General features: G+C 43.7%; 1 protein-coding gene across 1 annotated transcript in view; it reads left to right on the top strand.

Annotated features, from left to right (window-relative positions):
- Nucleotides 1–20690, top strand: part of TMEM63A (transmembrane protein 63A) — a 399225-nt gene extending 378535 nt beyond the window's left edge. Inside the window, exons 22-23 of the mRNA XM_078647542.1 lie at nucleotides 1294–1356; nucleotides 18348–20690. Coding sequence (XP_078503668.1) covers nucleotides 1294–1356; nucleotides 18348–18512 — 228 coding nt within the window. The 3' untranslated portion in view covers nucleotides 18513–20690. The remainder of the gene's footprint in view (nucleotides 1–1293; nucleotides 1357–18347) is intronic.
- The last annotated feature ends 2715 nt before the right edge of the window (nucleotides 20691–23405 follow it).

The following is a 23405-nucleotide window of genomic DNA, read 5'->3' as shown; positions in this document are numbered from 1 at the left end:
AAGGAAAATGGGGGCTTCAATGGCATTCTTAGGGAACATTCCCCTAGATGATATATGCAAAGCAGCTACATGGTCTATACCGCACACATTCACAAAACATTATTGTGTAGATGTGCAAACTAAACAACAAGCCACTGTGGGCCAGGCTGTACTAAAAACTCTGTTTCAAACAACTGCAACAGATACTGGTGGTCGCCGCTAGGTGTGGGTACTGCTATACAATCTATGCACAGTGTGTAATCTGCAGCTCATATGCCTCGAACGGAATATGCTACTTACCAGTATGCATCTGTTTTTGGCATGTAGAGCTGCAGAGTTACACATGCCCACCCACCTCCCCGGCTACCTTTATCTGTTCCAGTATTATCTTAATTAGATACAAATCACATGGACATCACTACTTATTTTACAGCTCCATCACTTCCCTAATGGCGAAAAACAATCTCGGGATGGAGCCGATACCCATGCGCAGTATCATCCAAAGGAGGAGTCACCTATCCCGTGACTTCCAAAGACTTTTCTACAACAAAACAAACTGCACACATCCGGGCCCAACACTAGCTGGCCATCTATGCACAGTGTGTAACTCTGCAGCTCTACATGCCAAGAACAGATGCATACTGGTAAGTAGCATTTTCCTTTCTCTATCAATGTCTAAAAGCCCTCTTTGGAATGGTGTATTTGTTGGCAAATTCAGAAATTCACATTGAAGTGTTCCATATGTACATCACCTACTTTCACAATTTGTTTATTTTGTTATGCAATACTATTTACAATGAGAACAAGTTAAAGGGCTCATATTAGCTTTAATAGTGCTCAGTAACCATAATTATGCCAAGTTGAGATTTTTAACCAATCATCTCCAACAGAATTTAACCTATACCTTCATTCAAAGTTTAAAGAAATGTTTTATTGTTTTTTTGGTTGCAGTAATATATGTCCTCTCCTCTAAAAGAACTCCCACCATATATAAGCATAAATATCCCCAGTTACTACTTCTCTGAGTCAAGATATGCCACTCACAGATTACACTTTTTGTTCATCGAAGTGAGCTTTAGATGTCCAACGAATATTGTTAATCAGGGCTACCGGGTAAACATATTAAACAGACGCTCTTTTGTGTACTAAGTGTATGATTTGCCTACCACTTCCTTTTTGTCAGATATTTAAACAATGCTGATGTTATTGGCCGCCTTCAAAAATGAATGTTGATTTTTTTAAAGGCACAGTACACTTATGAAGTCTTCATAATACAGCACACTATTCATAATGGTGTATTATTGTCTTCCCTAGGTCGAGGAACCACCAAATGAATTTAAAGGATTAAAACAAGAAGATTGTGGTCGTAAACATAATGTGAGAATACTTATTATTTTTGTTTTATAAATGAGTACTTGTGATGTTTCTACAAGCTAAGTTTTGGGGTATTTTTCCATATCTTCATGAAAGTATCACATACATGTCACATTTAATTTAATTTAATTTTATTGGGATTGTTATACAGTCAGCACCTTGTCCCAGTGGCATGTGGAATACTTTGCATTGATCGGTTAGTTACAAGCGATAGGTTGATGTGACTGGTGCTTGACAGGAAACTTAGTATACAATAATGTTCAATAATGTTCAGAATATCAACAGTGGAAGCATACAGTTACCAAGGCAATGTGGGACACATGAAGTTTAGTTAATAAGTAATCATTACTTAGCGTGTTGTCTAGTAGATGACACCGTGCCACACATTCATGGCATCACAGTTTTGATGCATTAGGTTAGAGTAGACACTAGTTTTATATGTTTCTGAAACATCAACTATCCATCAATGTAGTTGTCTTGTGTGTATTGATTTTTTTCTAATCGGTTGCCTATTGAATTGTGAGTAATGAGATTTGTATAAAAACAACTTTCTGTATATTATGAGCTACTATATGAAGGATCTCATTTTGCAGTTAGTTTGCTTTAGGTCTCTGTCCACTTTACCACAGTTAACCAGTGCTAAAGTGATTGTGCTCTCTACTTTAAACATGGTGCAATTAGCTTATATGGAATTGGGCATATTTAATTTACTTCTAAGTTCTTAGAAAAAGTGGCACTACATGTGCCCAGGGCCTGTAAATTAATTGCTACTAGCAGGTCTCCAACATTGATTGGGCAACCCACTTAAGTAGCCCTTTAAACATGTATCAGGCCTGCCGACTGCATTTTAGACCTGGAAAAAGAAACCTTTTGCCAGGCCCAAATCTTACTTTTTAATACATGTAACCCCTAGTGTATGCCCTGGACAGCCCAGAGAGAAGGCAGGGTGCAATGTATCTAAAAAGCAAGACGTCCTTTAAAGTTTTACATGTCCTGTTAGTAAAAAACTCTTACATTCATTTTTCATTACTGCAAGGCCCACCTCTCCCATAGAATAACATCAGAATTTCATTATAACATTTAATCAGTGTAATATCCAAATGGGAAGAGATACACATTTCATGTTTGATGTCTTGTGAATCATAATTTATAACCCTAACTTATAGTGAAGTCCGATTTTAAACGGCCTAAGTTTCCTCACAACGACTTGAATAGCCGCCGCCGCCATTACACATTACATCGCATGCGTTGTAAAAGCGCATGCGATGTAATGGTATGCGTGGTAAAAACTGTGTTGTGATGGCTGTTTCCACCCCTCAGACACATACCTAAATAAGCACAATTTTTTACTCTGGCTCCTGCAGTCCAAAACTTCAGTGACTCTGCTCTGGCTACTGCTGGCACTCTTGTTTCCTGGCCCACTGTTCGCCCAGATAGCGAGACCGATGGAGCAGTGCATATAACATGAGAAAGCTACTTGTGACTTTGCTAGATTGAGAGTGGAGACAGATTTACATACTGACTGCTCAGTAGGCCGACACAGTGTGTGCTTGTCTGGTAGCCATTGGTTTGGTTGGCTGCCACTCTAAGGGTGTTCAGATGAGCAGTACATACATTTTTAATATTGGCTTCGTCTCTGAGAGCTACTTTTAGGATGTTGGTGGGCTACATGTAGTTCCCGAGCTACTTGTTGGAGACCCATGTTTTATACACTCTCACGGGTAAGAAGAAATGGTTCTAAAGGCTAATCTGGACACTGTAGCAGTAAACCAGTTTGATTTGTACCTTATAATTGCTACTGGTCCTGTTTGTAGAATGGGCTCAAACTTGTGGCTTTTAAAGGGTGGAAGTGGGAAGACTTAATGAAGGATATCATCCACATGCTACTTTGAAGGTAAACTCCGAGGGTTGGTACTAAGAGATAAGAGATTATGATGCCAGAAGGTCTTGTCTCCAAGTTCTTCGCAGGTAGAATTCTGTTTGAATAGGATTGATTAGGCCCAGCATGTATGGCCCAAATATAGCTACCAGTTCTGTGGTCAACAACTTTGTGTTTACATTTAACAATAGATTGGCCTGTAGGATGGACACAAGGAGTGATCGATGCCTGGCTTGGGTGTTACTGAAATCTTGACCCACAACATTGATTCAATAAATGAATTGAACATGTATGCTAATATTGGGAGTAGGCCATTACGGAATGTCTTGTAGAGTGTTTGTGTGAACCCATTGGGGTGGGCTGCTTTATTGCTTTTGTGCCTGGCGATACTGCGTTCACCTTTTCCAACCAAATATGCAATGCTACTGTTTTGGCTTTAACGGTGTAAAGGTTCTGTATCCCAACAGAGTCCAGATATACGCATGTCTTGGACAGAACTCCTTAAAGGTATTTGCTATGCTTTGGCGATTTCAGACCATGTTCCCAGAGGGTTTTCTAACTTATAAGACTCTGAGTTTACTGCCCAGTAACTTCGTTTTACCACTGTAGTAGTGTTGCTTTATTCATACCAGGGCATAATGTGCTGTATCCATATCTAAAACTCTGCACAAGCTGCATCTCCTATTTCTTCCCCCCTATCCTTGTTAACCCCCACACAACAGCTTTCATTGCATCCCACAGGGTTCTCATGCTAACAATATCAATGTTGTTGTCTGCCATTTATTGCCCAGTGGTAGTTTGGATCCTTTCTCTAGCCTTCCAGCCTGCTATCAGCCCATATATGTCCCAGGCTTTTCCTGTGTTGGGGCTTACAGGTGTACGTAGTGTCACTGATAGAAGTGCATGATCTGAGATAGCTATGTGCTGATTTCCACATTGGTAAGCTGGGGCCTTGTTGCACATATTGTTAGAAAACGATCAACTCTGACATGTGCAGGGTGCCACTGAGAAATACGTGATTTTTTTGTTTTTTTGGCTTCTGTAGTATCTGCAGTATGCCTTTAACCCCTTGCATGCTCGTGACGGAACCATTCCGTCACGAGCCACGGTGGTGCTGTGCTGGTGACGGAATGGTTCCGTCTTGGCCCGGCCGCCGCGCCTGCCCTGCAGTGATTTCGCGCCTGCGCGGCGCGTTCTATTGAGCGGGCTGGGCCGTGACAGAACCATTCCGTCACAAGCACAGCGCCACCGTGGCTTGTGATGGAGTGGTTCCGATACGAGCATGGTGGCGCGCGCGGCCCCATCTCCCCGCTAGCGCCGCGGCGGAATTACCGCCGCGGCCAAGGGGTTAAGTGAGCCAGAGTAATGAGGGCCTAGGGTCCCATTTTGGAAGTCCCTGGCCTGCTCCTGTGCAAGTGCATTGCTGACTTTCCTGAAGTTGCAGTGATGAGACCAGTCTGCTTTAAAAATTTACTGAAACACTTCTGCAAAAGAGGAGCTGCTGATCAGTCTTCCTGCAGTACTGCCATTTGGTTGGTGGTGAGGCTCTCATCTCTGTTTTTCATGGCGAAAGGGTTCCTTATAGTGAAGCCAGTGTTTTGACTTCAGCCTATCACTGTTCAGTGTGGCTAGTGATTAATTAGCCAGTTGAAGAAAGCTCATACCTCTGTGCCTCTGTTGTGTGTAATCCTGGCTTGAGACTACCCTGCTGTGAGGAGTGTAACTCTACAAAAAAGATGTGTCTGGAGAACAGCCTACTTAGGGCACTTTAAAGAAGAAACTCCGTAACTCTGCTTTGACTGTATAAAAGTGAGTGCCACTTACATCCTTGCTGCTCCAGTTCCAAGTCCTTTTTCCAAGGAATGAAGTATTCCACAGCATACTCTGAAGACCACTGCGCAAGTAGAGCTTGTGTCTGTGTGACAGTCTTTACTTGCTGGAAGAGCTGCTCTGAATCGCCTGAAGACAGCCGGTCTGCTGAGAGAGGGAAGGAGCCAGACTCTGGTGTGGAGGGCCTACCAGGAGCAAGAAGACGGAAGAGCACGATCTAAGCGTATGAGTGCAGTCTCTCTAGAAGTGCAGGTCCAAGTGGCAATCGCAGGCTGGCAGCTGACCTTGCCACTATGCAATAGTAGCAATCAAGTTTGTGCTCGCTGCTTAAACCCAGAGCTGTGCCTCTGGCACATGTTGACACACTTACTGGGCTGTGGCCCAGTAACTCCTGTTTGCCCCACGCCGCTGAACTACGTGTGTCACGTGCTAGAAAGGATATGTATTCAGAGTGACCAACTACACTGTGTGTGCCACCTCAGTCTATTAGTTTGTGTCATTCACTTAATACAACATTTTCAACGGGTCTCAACAGCACAATGGTTGCAGGTAGAAATGGTGCACTTAAGGCCTCAAAGGAAAACAAGGTGATTTTGAATAAAACTAATACTGTTATAAAAACCAGTTCACTACTTTTGGGTAATCAACACATTACATTTAACTCAGTTTGTTATTCGTGAAGCGTTAATGTAATCAAACTAATAACCAACTTGAGACTATCAGGAGGAAGTGGATGGCAATGGCAACAACACTAAGTCAGTTAAAAACAAAGCTGCAGGGCCTATCCTTTCACTTCTCCTCCGGGCAGCACAAGCTAAAATTCTGCCCTCTATCACCTATGGCAGCGAAGCACTGAGGGGCAGGGACGCAAAACTGCTGGACACCACCATGGCCAGGGCTTATAGAGTTATGTTTAGCCTTCCAACTTACACCCTCACCTGCACAGATTCGATTGGAGTTCGGCCTAACCAAACAACGTTTGGCAAGGCAAGGTTCCTATATAATGTGTTGCCACAAAATTAAGAACTCTCCCCGGAATACACTGAACCATCAGCTCTGGCAAGAACTTTGTAACATATCCAACTCACCGGCCAGAAAGTACTTGGAGGATTCCCTTGCCACTACCGGGCTAGTCGACCTATGGGAAACTCAAACTACCGATTCGCTCTTTGAGCAAGTAGTAAAAAAGGTAATCGAGAAAATCTCCCTTGTCGAAGACAAAGCTGCCTTTGCCCGCAGGAGCCATGCTTGAATGACACTGGGCGGCTACAAATTACTTGGGTCACAGGCATACTTCAATTTGGGGTGCTCCAGGAAGAACAAAGAACAATTCTTAAAATAGAGGCTAGGAATCCTGCCAGCCATTCCGCACCTTCCACCTTGGCAGAGGTAGAAATGTAGAAATACATGCAGACTATGTGGGAACGGTACTGAGGATATGGAATATCTAATCTGCCCCTGCACCAAATTAAAGGAGGAAAGGGTAGGATTACTTAAAGTGCACTTTAGCGAACGAGGGATTCGAACTTGGAGACAGGCTGTGATTGCATGCTTCAACCCCAAGGACCTGCAGCTAAATGGGAAGCTAGTGAAATTCCTGTCACTAATAGAATCTAAACAAGGAAAGCTGCGCCCCTTGCAAATGCAAAACCACATAAGGAAGTTTAAACTTACACAACTGATAATTGTGAGCACAGACATTTGAACCTCTTCAGAAGAAGCCAAATAAAGGTGCTTTTATATTAGAGACTTTTTCGTTTTTAGAAATGCATTTCTCTTGTCTTAATATGTATGAAAATAAATGTAACGTGTACTTTTGTAATGCTTTTAATTAATCAAAAACAATAAATTAATTACTTACTCAAGTTAATATAAAGTGTGATTATGCGCTTATTAAGCTTTTTATTGGATGTGTTTCAGTAACTTGCTTGATATCTCAGCTATCGCCATATCGTGTGTGATAAACCGAAAAAATAGCCTTTTTTTTTTTTGTTTTTTTTTTAATTTCAAAAGTTTTTATTGGTTGTTTCAGCATAGACATATAAGAAGTAAATCCATTAGCGTAATATGAGTCAATAAATATACGAATCAGAATTACTGTACGCTACAATATGTCATAGTAAATGTCAGTACAAAAGTACATGGCTGGCGGCTAGCCTAGAGCAATAGGTCCCGTATCACATACTCAATAACAATTTAGTAACATACAATGTATTTCAACAGCATTTTACACATTCATTAAGGACAATTTTCCACGATGGTTAATAGTGCAATGAAGGCAGTCGGGGAGCATATGACGGTGGGTCGTGTACGGTGTGTGGGCCAGTCTAAGGTGGCTTATGTGACGTGAAGTAGTTATCAAGGGTCGACCATAGTTTTCTCGTGGGAGGGCGCCACGGTGTCTGAAGGAGTGTAATATTGTCAGCTCCACGTATGCTGATTATCCAATTCAGCCACCCAGCGTAATTGGCCTTGCTAGTATCTTTCCAGTTGCTGAGGACAGTCTTAACCGCCGCCGAGAGGAGGAAGTCAATTAATGCCCTATCATCTGCATCAAGGGATGGGTCCTGGGTGAACCCGAAGACTAGGTAAGGGAGCTCTTTTACCGGTGAGACATGGAATAGCTTTGAGATCAATTCGAATATCTTCCCCCAGAATTGCGCCACGCAGTCGCATTGTAGGATGATGTGTGACAGGTCGCCCTCCGCGCGTTTGCAATTCCAGCAAAAGGCATCTGGGGTGAGGTTGTGTGCAAATAATCGAGCTGGGGTCCAGAAGGCCTTATGTAAGAGCCAATATTTTGTCTGTGATAGTGTAGGGCTGATTTTATGTCTCGTGCAAGATATCCAAGTGTTGGTCCAGTCTGAGTCTGTGATTGGCCTGGATGAAAGGTTATTCCAGAATTGTGTAATTGGGGCAGTAATGCCAGATTGTTGTGGACGGCTGAGTCTATAGAGAAAGGAAACCTGGTGTCCTAGTCTATTTAGTCTGGTAAGGTATGGCGGGAGTGAGGGTGGTGTCGGAGAGAGATTGGTTTTGGACAAAGCCGTTTTTACGTTTAGGAAGTTATAGAATTCTATTGGTGCAAGATCGTATTTGATTTGTAGGTCACTGAAGGGAATAGGGTATGCTCCCGCGTATAGTTGGTGTGGGAACAATATGCCTTTTTTGATCCATGTCTCGTTGTGCATGGGTTTACCCTTGCACATAATGTTACGGTTGTCCCAAAGGGATTCCCATCGTGAGCCCCGGATACTGTTTTCTAGGATTTTATCAAACTTCAGGAGGGCAGATTTTGTGTTGTGAAATATTGATTTAGAGTGGGTCAGCTTGTTCAGGTTAGATGAGAGGGCCGCGCTAGGTGAGATACCGTCTAGAATTTCTTCCTCAATTTCTAGCCATACTGGGGTATAGTCAGGTGAGGGAGCGAGCCAATGTGCTCCTTGTTTGGCTAGGAATGCGGTCTCATACCTTTTAAAGTCTGGCAAGTTGACCCCACCTGCGGATTTGTCTAAGCAAAGTTTTTTTATGCTGATTCTTGCCCTTTTCCCTTTCCATAGGAAGTTAGAGATGGCCATGTTTAATTTGTGATAGAAGTCAGACGTGAGGGTTAGTGAGAGCATAGATATGAGGTAATTAACTAGAGGTGAAATCATCATCTTGATGGTTTCCACTCTACCCCACCAAGTGATGAAACGGGGGGACCACCCCTCTAGTTGTGTCTTGATTTTATTTAAAGTGATTTTTTCATTTCGATGGAGGGTCTCCATGAGGGAGTCACCAAACTCGATACCTAGGTATTTCACAAACTCTGGTTGCCAACATAGCCCTGAGTTTCCCAGTATCTCTTTGGTGGTTAAAATATTGAGCGGTTTGACCTCAGATTTATCCCGGTTGAGTTTGTATCCTGAATGCGAAGAGTAATTATCTATGGTGGTCATTAGTGCAGTAATGGAAGATTCTGGTGATTCCGTTACAATCAGGATATCGTCCGCATAGGCGGCAAGTTTGACGCACTTCTCTCCGAATTTCACACCTTTGATGTTTTCATTTTTTTTATATGTGTAATTAGGGGTTCCATTGCCAAGAGGAAAAGTGAGGGGGAGAGGGGGCAGCCCTGTCTTGTCCCTTGTTCTAAGGGAAAAGGGTCCGACAATGAACCATTTATAGCAATGCGTGCTGAAGGTGAACGGTATAGGGCCATAACCAAATCAGTGAATGGTTCTCCCAGGTTAAATGCGGACATGCAGCTCTTGAGGAAATACCAGGAGACTCTATCGAACGCCTTCTCTGCGTCGAGGGTAATGGCCACGGCCGGGGCAGCGAGCTGTCTGGCTTTTTCAATGACGTGACAGAGGATCCTCGTATTATCGTTAGACATGCGCTGTTTCATGAAGCCTACTTGTGATGTACTAATTAGCTTTGGAAGTTGTAAATTTAGACGTGTGGCGAGGATCATTGCGTAAATTTTGCAATCTAAGTTGATTAGGGAGATTGGCCTGTAATTTTTGGTTAGCAGAGGGTCTTTACCTTCTTTAGGTATGACTATGATGGTAGCTTCACTCATTGAATTGGTAATACCTTTTGTTACGTTAAAGGATTGGAATAGTTTCAGGAGAGTTGGGCTCAGGGAGTTCGTGAGTTCTTTATAGAAGCTGGCTGAGAACCCGTCAGGACCCGGTGCTTTCTTACATTTAAGCGTTTTGATGGACGCTGATACTTCCTGTAGGGTAATCGGGGAGTTCAGTGTATCCTTGTCAGCATCGTTGAGTTTAGGAAGACCCAGTGAGGTTAGGTATCTGTTACACTCTCCCGAGTCAAAGTCTAGGTTATTTTTGTACAAGTCTTGGTAAAATGATTTAAATGTATTAAGAATTAGGTTCTGCTTTGTTTGGATGATATTGTTGCTATCTTTAACTGAGGCAATGTTGAATTGCTTGTTTTTATGTTTTAGATATGACGCTAAAATCTTTCCAGCTTTGTTGCCCTCACATGTTCTTAGAGCCTTAAACTTATTGACCCAGACACCCGCCCTTCTACTGAGTATCGAGTTGTATTCATATTTGAGTTTGGTGAGGTCGCTTAAAATCCTCGAATTTTGGAGATCTGCCATATGGGCAGTTTCCAGCTTTTTGATGTTACCTTCCAGAGTGGACAAGTCTTTGTTTAATTTTTTGTTAGCTTGAGCTCGAATGCCTATTAGTACTCCTCTCAGAGTGGCTTTGAGTGCCTCCCAAACATTCGCAATGTCTGAGTCGGGGGTGTCGTTAAGTTTGAGGTACTCTAGGATGGCGTCCTCGATCTTTCGTTTGTTTTCCGGCTCTGAAAATATTTCCTCATTGAATCTCCATCTTTTAGGGGGGAGAATGGAACTGGAACCCACTAGTTTGGTTTGTATGCTTGAGTGGTCGGAAATCAGTTTAGGGGCAATACTGGTTTCTTCGATGAGGTGAGTGAAGGGGCTATTAATGAGGATATAATCTATCCTTGAGTAGGAATTGTGAGGTGGCGAGTAGAAGGTGAAATCTCGGCCGTCAGGGTGTTGGAGTCTCCATGAGTCGTGTAAGTTGAATCTGGAGCATAGGCGGTGTAAACTAGTATGTGAATGTGTGGGGTGGTAGGCGCAATTCGAGTGGCGATCAGTGATTGGGTCAAGTGGTAGGTTGAAATCACCCCCCATAATTAGTAGTTCTCCCTGGGGTATACAATCTAGGGTCGGGGCTAGTGAGTCCCAAAACTCTGGATCGTCATTGTTGGGGCCATATATGTTCAAGACATGGATTTGATCTTCGTTTCTCTGAAGGTGTGCCATGACGAAGCGGCCGTTATGGAGATGTTGGATTTCTTAGCTATAAGTGTAAGAACCCCCCTCTTTTTGCTAACTGCTGGTGAGCAAAGAATGTGAGATATCCAATGTTGGTTTATAAAGTCAGCGTCATCTTTCGACAGTTTAGTCTCCTGTAGGAGTAGGATGTCACCCTTGGATTTGGCCAGGTACTCCAGAACTTTTCTCCTTTTGACCGGGTGGTTGAGACCTTTAACATTGAGGGAAACAATATTAAGGCCCTCCGAGATAGATGTATTAGATGTATTACGAGTCATTGGATAATATGGTATCGCTCTTGTTCAGGCGTAATATTGTTGAAGAGTATGTTAGAGGGTGGTAGGTGTGTGTTGGGACTGAATGAGTAAGCTGCGTCATTGGTTCTATACTGTCTCGCGTGTACTGCTGTTACAATGGTGTCGATTGAGCAGACGTATTTCGGGATTGTGGTAAACATGGTACTGTAAACTATTACTGGGGATAGGCTAGTGGCACGATAGGTTAGATCTCTGCGAGTGCTCTGCGAGGGCCCCCGTGAAATATCGGAAAGCAGACCTTTTGCTGACAAATAGTTGAGAAAAAGCATTAACCTCAAATAAAAGAAAAAGCATGCTGAAACAAACCAGATTTTTTTCTTCCCCTTCCCTCCCCTTACCCCCCTCCCCCTCCCCCCTTCCTCCCTCCCTCTCCTTCCCTCCCCCCCTCCCCCCTCCCCTCTCAAACGAACTTGGGAACTGCGACGGCATTGCCATCCATCTGCAGCACAGGAAGGGATTAGAATGGTGGGTGAAATAGGGAACAGGTAACTAACAATATTCGGTAGCTATATGTACTAAGCAGTATATAGTAGTGTTTGAGACACTGATAAAACGTGTAATCATGAAACTTAACTAAGCAGTAAGGCTAAGAACATATTCAATAAGAGTAATGAGGAAAGGGTACATGAACATGACCATTTAGCCCCGCATATCGAGTACGTTCGGTGTGGCGCCGCGGCCAGGGCGACTGACGCTGGAATCTGGGGACCACGGTTCGATCCCCGGCTCCGGCGGCAGGTCAGCCCAGCACCATGTGACTCTGGGCAATAGCTCGCTTAATCTTCCCGACGGCCCCCCAGCGCCTAGAGACCCTTACGGGTGATTGTGCGCTTTACAAATGTGGACTTTACTTTACTTTTATGTGTAACACATGCGTAACCAAAAGGTATGCGCAAACAGAAGACAAGATGACATGAGGGGACTTTCTACAGGTATATATGTAGTCTCTGAGAATCAACTGAGACCCTGGTAGGATCATGGTGTTAACCGTGGAGGAGCAAGTTTAGGAACATATTCAATAAGAGTAATGAGGAAAAGGTACCTGAACATGGTCATTTAACCCCGCATATTGAGTATATATCGAGTACATTCATATGTGTAAAACATGCGTAACCAAAAGGTATGCGCAAACAAAAGACAAGATGTCATGAGGGGGCTTTCTACAGGTCTCAATATAGTCTTTGAGAATCAACTGAGTCCCTGGTAGGATCATGGTGTTAACGGTGGTGGAGCAGGGCATACTCCCCGAATTCGGATTGAAGAGCACAAAGAGCACAAAGTGAGTTCCATTATAAAACATTTGATGAGGTTATTAGTGGATGTGCATGTGACCTCGGTATGAACACTGAGCGGTCTTACCTGACGGAGTCAATCAGACCAATTCAAAGTATTGGCAGGAACTAAAATGGAAAGGCAGCAGAATGTTCGGCTGCTCAAGGGTGAAAATCAATTCGACTTACTATCTACTGTAAAAGATACTGAACGATAAGAACACTATGAACTTCAAGCTAGAGGCTTGAGATTGATCTGTTCGGGTCACCCATGACCAGAACTCGAGTTTATATTTTCTTGCGAGTTGGTCTTCCGTTTGTTTGAAGAGCCGTTGGACAAGTCCATGCTCTGCGGTGGAGAGTCTCTGAAGCCCAACTGAGAGAGGGGATTTGGCTCCACTAACCTGTTTATCTTGGGTACAGCACTTATGTTGTGCTGCCAAGAAAGAGTGTGTGTTGCTCCCAAATGGCTCCTGAGTGGTGTTTTCTCAACTAACATGGCTGCCCAATTGAAATGTAGTGGCATGGCAGTGTACAAGTAGAAGACCCCCTCCACAATGATGTGATGGTACTGGTTAAGAGTATTGCTGTGTGAGCCTACTGGTTAAGAGCATTGCTGTGTGAACCAGCAGCAGTATTACTGGCAGAAGTATTTCTAAATAGAGCTTCCCAAAAGTGGGTTCATATCACCCAAAATGGCTGCCTCGCCCAGCTGATGACATAGTGGCATATGGTCTTCCCAAACTTCCTGACACTCCAGAAGTACTGGCCACTGCAGCCTTAAACTCGGTTTACTCTCCCCAACTTCACTGGCTCCCTAACAGCCTGTCCCCATCTCCAAGATAATATGTGGCATCTACACGCCCTCCCCTCCTGTAGCAGCCCCTACAGAGTGCTATTACAATACAGGCCAATGGGACCAAGTGCCGCTCCACATCATTGCTTCAGAATTGGCAAAACAGCACGTCTGACCATAGGTGCCTCCCCTTTCCATCTCAATGGTCGTTATGAAAGCCAATGGGGCTCAGTGCAGGACCAACAAGTACCTCTCGAGTTTGGGCTCTCTCCCCCTACCTGCACCACACCCTTAGCCAGCAGTCCCCTCTAAGTTCCCTGCACCTGCTCACAGCCACTGTTGCAGTGCTTAAGGCTTAGCCCCCCTCCTGCAGCCTTCAGGTGCTTTTACCACTTCCTTTTGGCTGATCCCCAAGACCTAAGACCGACCCCACCTCCCACACCAGCCACCAGAGGGTCAGCTCAATCTTCTATCCAGTACTATCCCCCAACCTCAGTACACTCTCCCCTCTTGCACTGGACTTTAAGTTACGCATGAACAAGCATGTAGTACTGCAGGAAGAGCATATATTCTGTGGGTGTACTTGTAGACGTATATGCATGTTCACGAGTGTTGAGAGACTTAAGGAATCTCAATCCCATCTCCTCACCCTCCCCCAGCTACAACCTACTCATACCCCCTCTGGCATCGACGACGTCCAGTTCCTTACCAAGCACTACCTCAACTCAATGACTACGATAATCAACGAGGTTGCCCCCCTCAGTTAAAGAGAATCTCTTCCAAAAGCTCCAAGCCGTGGTATCACAGTTTACTTAACAAGGATAGACGAGACATGAGACTAGCAGAACGCAATTGGAGATCCACCCCATCAGCTACGCACCTGAACATTCTGAGGAAAAAAAGAAATGCTTACTTCAGAAAAATCAAACGAACAAAAGCAAACTTCTTTAGCCAGCAACTAGACCAAGCAAAAAAATGACCAAAAAAGCTATTTGAACTAATCAAAACTCAATCCAAAGATGAACCACAGCGAGTGCATAGTGCAACCAGCACGCTACCATCCTGTGAAGAATTCTCTACCTTCTTTAACACAAAAACAATCAACATAAAGAAAGATCTCCTCACAGATCGTAACCTATTCTCTAACCCCAGCAGCAAAACACCCGCCAAACTAAAAAACAATGCTACTTGGGAATCCTTTGATACTTACACGCAAGATTCTATAGGCAAGATCCTAAGTACCCTGAAGCCCTCTAACCACCTCTCGGATCCTCTACCTGCAAACGCCGTAAAGGACGTTAGCCCATGGCTTCTCCCCCTCTGGACCAAAATCATTAAGAGTTCTCTTCAACAAGGAGCCATCCCAGACTCCCTCAAAGTGGGACAAGTATCACCCATACTCAAGAAACCCACAGCTGACCCTACTGACCTCAATAACTACCGCCCCATCACTAATATCCCTACCTTAGCCAAACTGTTAGAAAAATGTGTCCACCTCCAACTGACTAAACACATCACTCACTTTGACCTCCTCAACCAACACCAATCCGGCTTCCGTGCAGGACACAGCACAGAATCAGCCATGACTCACATTATTGGTGAGCAACTCCAAATTCTAGACCAAAACAGCACCTGCCTCCTCATCCTACTTGACCTCTCATCTGCATTCGATACGGTCAAACACGAGACCCTACTTGATCTCTTGCATATCAGAATGGGCATCTCTGGGACAGTACTCAAATGGTTCTCCTCCTTCCTACATAACCGGACCCAGAAATTCAAAACCAATAACACCCTGTCCACACCTGGTCCAGTTACTCTTGGTGTCCTGCAACGTTCCTCTCTATCACCGACCCTGTTCAACCAAGTCATGGAGCCACTCACCGCACTGCTTCATGCCTCTAATGTGCAATTCCACATGTATGCGGATGATACCCAACTCTACCTAAAACTACAATCCCCTGAAGACCTCTAACTTCTCAACTCAACACTTCGACACACAAACATGGCTGGCAGAGAACCATCTCAAACGTAATGCCCTAAAAACAGAATTCCTCCTAATAGCACCCCCCGCCAAAATCCCCATCGCCCAGGACTGGCTTAAACACCTCACTGCCTTCAACGTCCAACCTATCATTGTAGACTCAGCCAAATCCTTAGGCATCACCCTCGACTCCAATCTCAATATGCAACGACATATCAGCAATGCAACCAAGGGAGCTAATTTCCAAATCAACACTTTGAGAAAACTGAAACCCTTCCTTCCAGCTAACGACTTTAGAACTTCTGTTCAAGCACTAGTTATCCCTCGAATTGACTATGGAATTACCGCCCTCTATCAACAACCGCACCATTAAGAGCCTCCATCAATGCTGCAGCAAGGCTCATAACCGGATCAAAAAAACGCTCCCACATCTCTCCGGACTTAAATCTCTGAATTGGCTTCCGCTCGAAGCCAGAATACACCTGAAAATCGCATGCATTACTCACAAAGCCTTACATCACAGCTCGCCCAGCTACATTGCTCAAAAATTGACTATCTCAGGAGGCTCAAGAGCCACAAGAAGCTCAGAAACTCTCCTTTTGAAACCACAAGAATTCCACAAGAAAAAACTTACAAGCGTTCCTTCTCAGGGATGGCCCCCAGGATCTGGAATGCCCTCCCGCCAGAAAGGAGAATCATCTCTTCCACTGATTCCTTCAAAAAAGAAGTCAAAGCTCTCCTCATGGCTAAATTCACCTGAACGTTAACTTTGCATTTTCTGTTTGCCTCCTCGTTGTATTTTAGTTGCATTCTCCTTTCCCATGTATGCTCGAATTGCCTTATTAATTTTTCTTTATTGCACTCTCCTCTCACATGTATGTAAAGCGCTCTGATATCTGCAAGGATCTTGTTGGCGCTATACAAAACTCTGAAAATAAATAAATAAAATAAAATAAATGTTTACTAGACGAATTGTATGCCACACTGAGCTATGGCTGGGCCTTCTCTGTTTATGTGCCGCTTGCCCTCATTTGTAGTTTTCCTGAAATCCACTCTCCCACTGTGGTAGCAACAGTCCATAACAAGAGCGGCGATAGCAGTGAGAGTGGGGGGCGGTAGCAATTAAAACACACAAAGACTTGTGAACTGATAAATGGCCTTTTGAAGACCTGCCAAATACTTTAGATGAGGCAGAGCCAGAGAGGTCAGCCCCTGGCCAGCCCAGGACAGTTTAACTCTTTCCGTGCTGATGACGGAACCGCTCCGTCATCAGCCGCAGTGGCGCTGTGCTGATGACGGAGCGGTTCCGTCATGGCCCGTCCGACGCGCCTGTGTGGCGCTGATTTCGCGCCTGCACGGCGCATTCTATTAAGCGGGCGGGGCAATGACGGAACCTCTCTGTCATGAGCACAGCTCAACCGCGGCTGGTGACGGAGCGGTTCCGTCACCAGCATGGGCCGGCCGCGCCCCGCCCCCTTAGCGCTGCGGTGGAATAGCCGCCGCAGCGATGTGGTTAAGAACTGCCTGTGTACTCACCAGCCTGGGCTGCGGCAGAAGTCCCCTCAGCCCAATGGGCGTTGTGTGTCTGCCATGCTGTGGTGCCCAGTGGGACAATACTGTTCTCCTGCATGGTGTAGGTTTAGAGTGGACCATTAATGTGGGTTTTGATTGTGCTAATTCTATGTCAGAATGTAATGTACAGAAATATTGTCAGACTTAAATATTGTGTCTCGAATATTGTTTACAAAAATACCATCCAACAGTTTGTCGATTTTCTATCATTAACTCTAATTCAGCAATGTTTTTGTAGATGCTATTTAGGGCACAATATTTATGTCTGATACACAGCAGTCCCTTACTCACCCGAAACTGGTCTCAGGATGCTTGTTTCCAGTTCAGGGAGGACCTGGCTTGGGCAGTGCGGGCTGGACTGTTCCCATGAGGCACAGGGCCAAGACTGATTTGCATATGGCTGGGTCTGAACTGGGATGGTGAAGTGAGCTAAAGAACGATGATGGATTCAACCCAGATCTGTGACTGGGGGTGAGTGTCTGAAAAGTTTCAGCGCTCCGTCCATCATCTCCTTGTGTTTGTATTGATACACAATCTGTCATAGTCAGACCCTCCCCCATTGGCCCCAGGATTTTGTGGCCTAGTTTGGCAAATTTTGGGGCAAAAGAATATACAATTTGCAGCTGTTTTCAAGCACTTGGCAAAAAAAATACTGCTTTTCTGTGTGGTCTGTTACTGCTGGAGACTCTGACAAGTCACAGTCTGTGACCTGATTGGAACATAGGGCAGCAGGGTTGGCAAGATGCAGGTGCCTGGGGGATGGTTGGCCGATGAGTCTTTTGGGGGGAGGGCCAGTTAAGTTGTGGGAGAAGGAGGGCACACGGGGAGTGGGCACAGAAGGAATTGGGCAGGGGGCCAGGGGAGACACGGGGATGGAGGGGGAGAGGGGAGGTGCTACTGTGCAACAAGAGAGGAGGCAGGTCAGAGTTCCAGTGATACAGCAGGTGGATACAATTTAAAGACTAATAGGAGATCGGATCAGGTATATACCTGCAAATCCTGGTGTCTGGCACTCATTTTACAGGTTGTTTTCACACTGTGCACATTTGTAAGTGATGATTGTTGCGATGCCGGTGACTGAGAAAGTTAAAACCTCTCCTACCACCTGGCTTGTTGCTCACCTTCTTTTTATTGCCCAGCAGCAGTGACTAGCCAATAAAAGAATGTTCAGTTTCTTCTTTTCAATTACATTGTTTGCAGTATATTTTTTAATTTTTTTTATATAAGTGCTGATTTTGCCATTTCTTTTTCAAATTCCCAGAAGAAGTCCCGGGGCCGGTCTGCATAGAGCTTTTTCGTCCATTTGACACAAGTAGAGAATAAAATGAAAGGGCACTACTGAAAAAAACATACCAAAAACATTGGAAATCTGTACAGTGCATCATCGCAGTACGATGGAAGTTTAGGTGCAACTGTAAATATATAGTGTACATTAATAATATTAGGAAGCATATGTGTGTTGGTCGAATGAAGATTATAATGACAGACATACCAATAACAAAATGGTTTCTCTATTTTCAGGTCTATGTTCCAAAAGCCTTGCTTTCCGCTGATCCTTTGCCCACTCCTCCGGCTCTAGAGGGAGCAGGACAGAGGTCCTACGGCACCATGGAAGACGCCTTCACGCCGGTCACAGACGACGACATGGTCCAACTAGTGGTGGATGATGATGAAAACATCCATTAACAACTTCTCTGTCATCCTTAGCTCATACCTGAGATGTGCCTCCTCCCTGGGACTCTTTTACTGCTGCTGACTCCTAAGCTCCAATGGTTTCCAGTGAAGAGGCAAAAAGGGAAACAAGTCCCAAGCGTAGGGATCCTTGGGCTCCCGTGTGATATGGTAATACACAGGCACTGTATCCTTGGAGGAGCTGAGCATGTCAGAGACACATGGCTCCCACAAAATACCAGCGGAGAGGAGGCCGTTGGGGTGCCGAGAATTCTACAGAGAGCTCTTCCCAGGGCAAAGGTCAAGATACTCCGTCCAACCTAATACGCCCCACTCGTAGTCCAGAAGTTATCTGTCTAACGTGCTGTATTTATAATTCAGCTGTCATCATGTTATTTTTAATTTATTCCAGCTGAATGCAGCGCGAAGAGAGCTTTAGTTAAGCCTTACTAAACAAAGCAATGGCTGGAACGGACTGGATTTATGGAGAAAGGTTGCAGGTTCTTAGAGAAAGTCACGACAGGAAATGGCCACCGGGTGGCGATAGTGTGCCGCAACCTAACTATTTAAGCACTGGTAGACGCCACTTAATTCCCATTTGACTCCGATTCAATGCACGAGTATTGCACATCGGTCCGTATTTTTGTTTTGTATTCTGGTACTTACAGTCTTGAATTTCTAATAGATAAACAGAACTACAAGTACCAGAATGCCAGCATGCAAGCACGCATGAAAGAGAGAAACTTGGACGCACTGTGACTGGTGTCTCTTTGCCAATCTCCGGCGTCTATTTTTTGCCTCAGACTAATTTTTGGTACACCATAATCTCACTTTTAACTCACAAGCCCTTATTAATCAGAAGTTGTATGGGTTAAAACGGAGCGAATGCGTTTGGCAGTATTTTGGCAGCTTGCAGTGCAGAACTGAGCAGGTATATTAAGCTCCAGGCTCTTTCACATCACCGGGCAAAACACAAGGGAACAGGTTTTGAGGCCACAATTGCACAGTCATTGAACATAAAAAGAACTTCATTTCTGGAAAAGAGTGTTTAATAAAGAAAGCATGAGCCATTTATTTACAAATTTGAAAAATGCAGCTAACTGATATAGCCTTAAACAGAGCCCCTTTTTACTCCTATCTTAAAGTTTGTTTTACTCCATTTCTTATTATTTATGCCCTGGTGCAAATCTTTACATTGCATTAAATCATTAATGCTCACTTGCCTGGTGAAACATGACTTTCTATATATATATTTTTGCAAAAATGTACCTAATCTAATATGATATCTTGCCTCTGTCACTGCCTTAAAAGACTATTGCAAACAGGAGTGCTCACCCGCAGCACCCCTATCAAAAGGCCTTCGAATGCTACACTATGGGACCTCGTTTTTTAAAATATTAAGTATACTACGCAAAAACACAACCAAGAAATCACATCACATTCACTTTAGACATTGACTTGCATCATCTGTCTCTCCTGTTAGTGGTATCACTGGTTGCAACAAAAAGCAGTGAAAAAGGGTGTAAATGGCATAAATAAAACCCTTATAAACACTCCAAAACACGCACACAAGCTAGAGTTCTCCGTCGTGCATACTGGTAACTTAAAGTCGCAGTACATGATTTGAATGCAATTCACCACGGATCCCGCCACAATAAATATGACTGCCCCAAGCCACTAAAGGGTTAATTCTGTGCAGTGTAACTGTACACACACTATCATCTCCCTGAAGTCACTCCCAGATAGGTGTTAGTATGAAATCACTCCCAGAGTGCCATGATAACTGTACCTCATACACCTCCTAGGATTACCTCGTCGCCAAATGAAGTACCAAGATCCATTTGTCCCAGATCCAACGCTAGGCTAATCTTGTGTCCTGAAACAGGGTTAGGACACAACATGCACCTCAATGCATTATTGTGCCAAATAGATATTCAGTAAACTATTGTTTTTATAAAAATAGGCAAACATCATCAAAAATACATCACTGAGTTTTTGGGACCTGCACCTAATAACATGAGCTTTACTGTAACTTCCAACGCATTGGATATTTTGCATGCGTAAATGTACCCATTAGCTTCTGTGATAGCAATCTCCATGCCCCTAACAGTGTGCAAGTAATCATATCCTACCAGCCAGCTTCTTTGCCAGTAATCAACCCGTCAGTCAGTATTGTGTTGTGTTCTGCCCCAAAAGCCGGTACCGCAAAGTAGCCACCCCATCAATTTACCACTCTGCAAGCACTATTGAGAAGTCACCCTAACCTGTAAATGATGTGTACACGCGCCTGTCAATCAGTACAGGGTAGGTAGCAGCTATCTTTTTTGACAGATGTCAACTGCCAAAGGAATAAATCGCCTCCATAAAGATTTACTGCAGCCACAACCTCAGGTTTGCCCTTTACAGAGCCAGTACACCACCACCTTTTAATGAGAGGAATGCATCTACAGATTAATTTATAACTACAGGGATGCATCTATCTCCAGAGTAACCTTTAACTACAGAGATGCATCTATCTCCAGAGTAAACTGTAACTACAGGGATGCGTCTATCTCCAGAGTAACCTGTAACTACAGAGATGCATCTATCTCCAGACTAACCTGTAACTACAGGGATACATCTATCTCCAGAGTAACCTGTAACTACAGGGATACATCTATCTCCAGATTAACCTGTACCTACACCAGATCGCCCTGAGTACCTCCACCCTCCAACACTAGGAGAATGTTGATTCCATACAAAGGAACATTCATTTGAGCCCAGAATTAAAGTGGTAAAGATGATGCTCAAGTGTTGTTACTTGGCAAACAGTCACTGCCATTCACAGTGCTATCATAATATGATGCAAAATATATTATTATCATATAGTATGTCGCTGAATGTCACTGTTTTTGCATGAAGGGTTCTCGCAAAGAAATCCATTAAACAAGTAAACCAGTTTAGAGAATGTGGAAGTAGTCGCATATCCACTGTTTAATCTATGATGTATCTAGTGCTAATCTACTGGGCATCTCTTGGGATCTGACCAACGTACTCCTTCGGATTTCAAAAACAATACTGCCAAATATCTGCCAAAAATGTTTAGTCAGTTCGTCATTACATCAGTGTGAACAAAGTGTCAAAAGTCTCACTGTCCTCACAGTTGTCTGTGCTAAAAACACATGAAATCCAAGCATTGGGCCCATCTACAATTTTTCACGTGAAACACCTAAACTTTTATATTCAGAACGGGTGGTATTGATTTTCAACTTTAGCCGGTTTTTTAAAGTTGATAACAAAGAATTTTGGACTTTAATTACTTTAATAGGGAATTATTTTCTGCTTTTGTATATTTATTTCTAAAGTTGCTGTTTTGTCACTTGAAGCGTTTTTCCTGGACCTTCAACAGGACTAGATTGAATTGCAAAATTTGTCTGCACCGCCCGCAACGTTTGTGTACATAATCGAGTTTAGGTCAGTGGCACTGATAACTATGAGTAGGTCTCTTATACCGTTACTACGAGGAACCAAGGTTATAATCTTTTCAGTCGAAGCAACTTCTCAACCACTGTTCGTGCACTTTTCCATGGCAATGTGAGTGTTACATGAAGCATCCTAGCCATACACTTGATATGCAATGCCCACTGTTCTTTAGGGCTTACATTAATAAAATACAAAGTTTGGAGATATTTTTATGTATACATAATATGGTTTGACCAAATAGGATTGCAACTAAGTTTCCTAAATTAGTATTTTTGTACAGTACTCCATGCTATTTAATTGAGAGATTAATCACGGTGGTAAATGCAGGAAATATACTTGTTATAATGTAAGATGACGAATAGTTTGAGATTTGAATAAGGCAATTGTTTACAAACGAAATAAAAATAAAAATGTTATCATAAAAATGGAATGTAAGTTATTGATTCTCTGATTTCAAGATGTATCCACATATAATTTACCTTCCTCGGAGTAATGTAGTGTGGTTGCCCTACCTTCTTTGTTTGTCATTCACTCTTTGTTGCCAATATCTGGCACCCTACATCGAATTCTGCGTTCATGTTTGGGTGACATGGAGCAGCCAGTATCAATCACTTGTAATGTGACTCCTACATATGTAATGTTTCACTTCCTAAGCTCGTCCTCCGTTCAAGAATCGTTTCTACTTATTTATCTTGCCAAATCAAAGAGGCAAGACTTAAGTTTTATTTCTGTTACTATGGAAATATTTTTCTTATAGTTATATATAGTAGGCCAGTCAGCAATGGCTCCCTATTGGTGCATTCTAAATTGACCTGCATGGTGCATCCGTAACTGCACACCGGCTCTCCCCACTACCTGGTGCACATCCTCAGAATCTGTTCTCCCTGGAGCCCTGAGACTTCTCCTTCTGGAACCACCATCAGCCTCGTTTAGAGTCATCCTGATTTATCAAAGTTTTTACTTTCATTAAGAACTCGTGCTGTTTTTTCAACTTTGCTTGAGCAATGTAAGGTGGTTCCGCGATACGTTTGATTGACGGCATTTTTCCCCAGCATGCAGCTTTCCAGCGGTGACAAGAATAGTCTGCTGGTATGTACACTGTATGGATGTTTCCGTAACCGAGACGATGACGTGCGGGCACTGCCACAAACACCAGCCTATTGCCTGGTGGCACGAGAAACCTGATGCCCCACTAGCCAGGTCATGAGAAGTGAGGAACCGGGGTGTAACCATGGACTCCGATCTATCCCTGATACGTAATTGAGGTCAAAGAACACCTTCCACACAATGAACACTGCAACGCATCCGCCCGTGTCTTGGATACCAACAAAAACTAAAAGTTAGCCTAGCTATAATAGATCAGTAGCCTTTATCTTTGTGCCCTTTGTTTAATCTATATATATATAAAACCCAAAGTATGTCCGTTTGTCCTTTATGCATTACTAC

This window comes from Lissotriton helveticus, chromosome 6 (genome assembly GCF_964261635.1).
Source record: "Lissotriton helveticus chromosome 6, aLisHel1.1, whole genome shotgun sequence".
Lineage (NCBI taxonomy): Eukaryota > Metazoa > Chordata > Amphibia > Caudata > Salamandridae > Lissotriton > Lissotriton helveticus.
The sequence above is the reverse complement of the archived record's forward strand: the minus strand, read 5'-3'. Positions and strand labels throughout refer to the sequence as shown.